At 36.2% G+C, this 4249-nt stretch overlaps 1 protein-coding gene across 1 annotated transcript; it reads right to left on the bottom strand.

The window, feature by feature from the left end:
- Nucleotides 1–2501: 2501 nt before the first annotated feature.
- Nucleotides 2502–3167, bottom strand: LOC109339119. The gene has a single exon (XM_019576517.1). It carries the CDS (start codon nucleotides 3165–3167, stop codon nucleotides 2502–2504), a length of 666 nt encoding a protein of 221 aa, XP_019432062.1.
- Between the last annotated feature and the right edge of the window lie 1082 nt (nucleotides 3168–4249).

The following is a 4249-nucleotide window of genomic DNA, read 5'->3' as shown; positions in this document are numbered from 1 at the left end:
CCTTTTAATGCTAGAATTTCACATTCACTGCTTCCTGTGATGACCAAATCATCCACATAGAGACAGACCAGAATTAAATCTCTTGTGCTTGTTAGATTCACATACACACCATGTTCTACTTTGCACTTTGTGAAGCCAATGGATGAAAGGAATGAGTCAATTCTTTTGTTCCAAGCTCTTGGAGCTTGTTTCAAGCCATATAGTGCCTTCTTTAGTCTTAGTACTTTGTTTTCCCCTGCTGTTGCTGTCTCAAAACCAGGGGTGTGTTATATACACTTCTTCTTCAAGAGGCCCATTTAGGAATGCACTCTTGACATCAAGTTGCCACAATTTCCAGCCATTCCAACTAGCAAGAGCAACAATCAATCTGACTGTTTCGAATCTGGCCACTGGTGCAAACACTTCATCATAGTCATACCCTTCTTTTTGCATGAATCCTTTGGCCACAAGTCTTGCCTTGTGTTTGGAAACACTTCCATCAGGTCTCAGCTTGACCTTGTACACCCATTTGACTGTTATAGGCCTCTTAGTACTTGGTAGTTCAGCTTCTTCCCAAGTATCATTTTTATTGATTGCTTTGAGTTCTTCCTTCATTGCTTCAAGCCATACATCCTCCTTGAGTGCTTCTTTGAAAGTGATAGGTTCAATTTCACCTAAGAGAGCTAAGTGAATTAAGTCACCCTCATCAGTGATTACATCATCTGCAAACATTTCACACTCACTTAGCCTTAGTGGTAGATGCCTTGTCCTTGTAGGTCTTGTTTCAGTAGTTCTGTTTTCTTGATGCCTCATTCTTGGAACAGGGTTCAAATCTTCTGAATTATCACTGTTCTCTTGCATAGGGATCACAATTATTGATTTGTTGTTTTCAGGCTTCACAAATGAATCTTTCCATAAGCTCATTTCATCAAAGTACACATCTCTGCTGAACACTACCTGATTTGTGATAGGATTTAGGAGTCTATATGATCCTGTTGGGTTGTAGCCAACAAAAATCATCAATTCACTCTTGTCATCTAGTTTCCTCCTCAAATGATCTGGGATGTGCATATAACAGACTGAACCAAACACTCTTAAGTGCTTCACTGATTGCCTTTTTCCTGTCCAAACCTCCTCAGGAATCTGATTCTCAAGTGCTTGAGTTGGGCATCTGTTTAACACATATGTTGCTGTAATCACAACTTCACCCCACAGATTATGAGGTAAGCCTTTGCATTTCAGCATGCACCTCACCATGTTCATTATGGTTCTATTTCTCCTCTCAGCCACTCCATTATGTTGTGGAGTATATGGAGCAGTGACTTCATGAATGATGTCATGTCCTTCACACCAATCTTCTAGTTCTCTTGAGTTGAACTCTCCTCCCCCATTTGTTTTGAAAATTCTTAAGAGTTTTCCAGATTGCCTTTCTGTTAAGGCCTTGAACTTCTTCAGCTTTTCAAATACTTCATTCTTTGTTTTGATTAGGTAGGTCCACATCTTCCTGCTAAACTCATCAACAAAAGAGACAAAGTATTTGTTTCCTCCAAGAGAGGGCACTTCAAAAGGACCACATACATCAGAATATACAACATTTAGTAATTCAACAGCTCTAGTTTGGTTGTGATTACTGAATGGTGTTCTTGCCTGTTTGCTAGTTAGGCAGTTATCACATGTTGAGTTTTGAGTTCTGATTTCAGGAAGGCCAATAACCATATCTTTAGTGCTTAACATTCTAAGATCTCTATAGTTGAGGTGACCATACCTTAGGTGCCAGAGCCATGTCTTATTTGAAGCAGTTTCTGCCTTCAAGAATTGTGACTCTACAATTCCTAGTTTGATTTGGAATGTCATGTTGTTTGAGAGTGGAGCTTGTAGGATTTTCTTCTTCAGTTTATCATAGACACTCATCACTCCATCATTCAGCTCCATGCTGAAACCTTTTTCATGTAGTTGCCCAAGGCTAATCAGATTGGTTTTCATCTCAGGTACAAACAACACATTGTTATGTATGCTTTGCTCCCAGATTTCATTTTGAGAGGTATGTCACCTGAGCCTTTAGTGATCACTACCCTGTTGTCTGCAAACTTCACTTTGTTTCTCTTGCTTGAGTCAAAAATCACCAACCATTCTTTATGCCCAGTCATATGGTTAGAACAACCAGAATCAAGGTACCAAGTGTCATTTCTTTGGGATTTGCATTCTGTTGTCATCATGAGTTGCACAACTTCTTCTTCAAAGTCTTCATTCTCTTCCTTAACAAGATTTGCTTCTGAATCTTGCTTTCTTTGTTGTTGATTCTTGGTAGGTGCTAAGCATTCAGTTAGGTAATGCCCAAGCTTATCACAATTGTAACACCTGACCTTCTTCTTATCAATTTTTCTCCTCATCCCTTTGAATTGCTTTTGTCCAAACCTCCTACTGGTTTGTTCTGGTTAATCTGAATTATTGGCATAATTATTCCTCCCTTTCATATCAGGGTATCTTCCCCGAGTTCTACTTGAATTCTTCACACAAAATCCTCATTTCTTTGCTGTCTGCATTTGGAGAACTTGGTGTGAGGATCTATCTGTGATTCTCTCATTTAATCTTTGTTCATGGGCTTCAAGTGACCCTTGAAGTTCTTCAATCCTCATATTTTCAACTCTTCCTGATTCCTCAATGGCTACCACCACATAATCAAACTTAGGGGACACTGTTATGAGAATCTTCTCAACTATGGTTGCATCAGTCATCTTTTCACCACAAGCCTTCATCGAGTTTGTGTGTGTGATCAACCTAGTGAAGAAATCTGCTACTTTCTCTCCTTCCTCCATCTGCATGAGTTCATATTGCCTTCTCATGGTTTGTAGACGAATTTTCTTCAGCTGTGCAGCACCAGCATAGTGCTTTTCTAGCACATCCCAAGCTTCTTTGGTTGTTGCAGATCCTGCAATCATTTCGAAGTGTGCATTGTCCACTGCTTGGTGAAGGAGGCAAATTGCTTTGCAGTCCCTTTTCTTGTTTTGCTTTTGTATGTTCCTCTGTGCTTCTGTGGCTTCTTCCTCTAGAATTGGTAACCCTTCTTCTACTATATCTGCCACATCTTGGTATCCAAGTATTGCTCGCATTTGTATACACCACCTAGTCCAATTCTTGCTATCTAGTATAGGTAGTGTTGTGGCAAAATGTCCTGTTGTTTGTGCCATGTTGCAGCAGAAAGATTAGTGATCTTCTTGCTAGCTCTTGATGCCAATTGTTAGTGTTTGTACTTAGAAAGAAAATAAAAGAATTGTAGAAAGAGTTGCAGAAAGAAAGAAGTTGAAACCAGAAGGTGAAGAATTCGGGTGTGAGGGAGAGAATTGTTCAAGAAGAGATTCAATGAATATTCAATGCATTAGAAAAATGTGTAATCCATCAATTATATACACCTTTCCTAAAACAACTTCAACCAACTTAACTACTTTCTATAATTGGCAACTCTTCTAACTACTATACCTAACTCTCTTTGATTACAACTATTAACAATACAATGGTCTTTAGTGATTGACTTTTTTTAGGTCATCTCACACCAATTTTTCTCGCATATGTTTTTTAACTCTTGATCAATTATATTCTTAAGAGTAATGTTATTTTTACCATTCATTTTATATTAATTTCTCAACATCATCTCTTTTGAGAATAGAGAGAAGGGTCCCACATTTCTCCCACTTACTATTTCATTACTCTAACATTACTCTAATTTTAAAATAAAAGTTTTTTTATTAATAGTTATGGGTGTAATTAGAAGGTTTGAGGAAAAATGATATAAAAATGTCATCAATTAAACTTGGTTAAATTTAAAATTACCTGAGAAAACATGTTAATGAATGAAGTTAGTAATCTTATAATTTTATGTTTGAAGTAAATTTTATATCATCCTATTTCATTATAAAGATTTATTCACTTCTTATTATCTATATAAAAATAGAAGTCTACGGCACATGTGATGTGACCCTAAGAATTTATGATAAGAATAGAAAAGATACAAAGTTATATGAGGGCAAGAAAAATTAATTTTCTGGATTAATACATATTTACTTTCCAATTTAAATAGTAGCCAATTCAGTCATATTTATTGTGACCTTTATTTTATCAAAGTTGATGAAATATTTTATTTAAAATTTGCCGTTGAAGAGATAAAATAAAAATATCAATTTATCTTTAATTTGATACAAAAAAGTTCTTTAACTAGTATTAATTCAGTAAATAATCTAAAAAAAAATATTTTTTTTTATTGTTTGTGTCTTTA

Source organism: Lupinus angustifolius, unplaced genomic scaffold (assembly GCF_001865875.1).
Source record: "Lupinus angustifolius cultivar Tanjil unplaced genomic scaffold, LupAngTanjil_v1.0 Scaffold_58_23, whole genome shotgun sequence".
In the NCBI taxonomy this organism is placed as follows: domain Eukaryota; kingdom Viridiplantae; phylum Streptophyta; class Magnoliopsida; order Fabales; family Fabaceae; genus Lupinus; species Lupinus angustifolius.
The sequence above is the reverse complement of the archived record's forward strand: the minus strand, read 5'-3'. Positions and strand labels throughout refer to the sequence as shown.

Coding starts and splice junctions, on each gene's coding strand:
- LOC109339119 (XM_019576517.1), bottom strand. CDS start 3,167: ATGGCACAAACAACAGGACATTTTGCCACAACACTACCTATACTAGAT.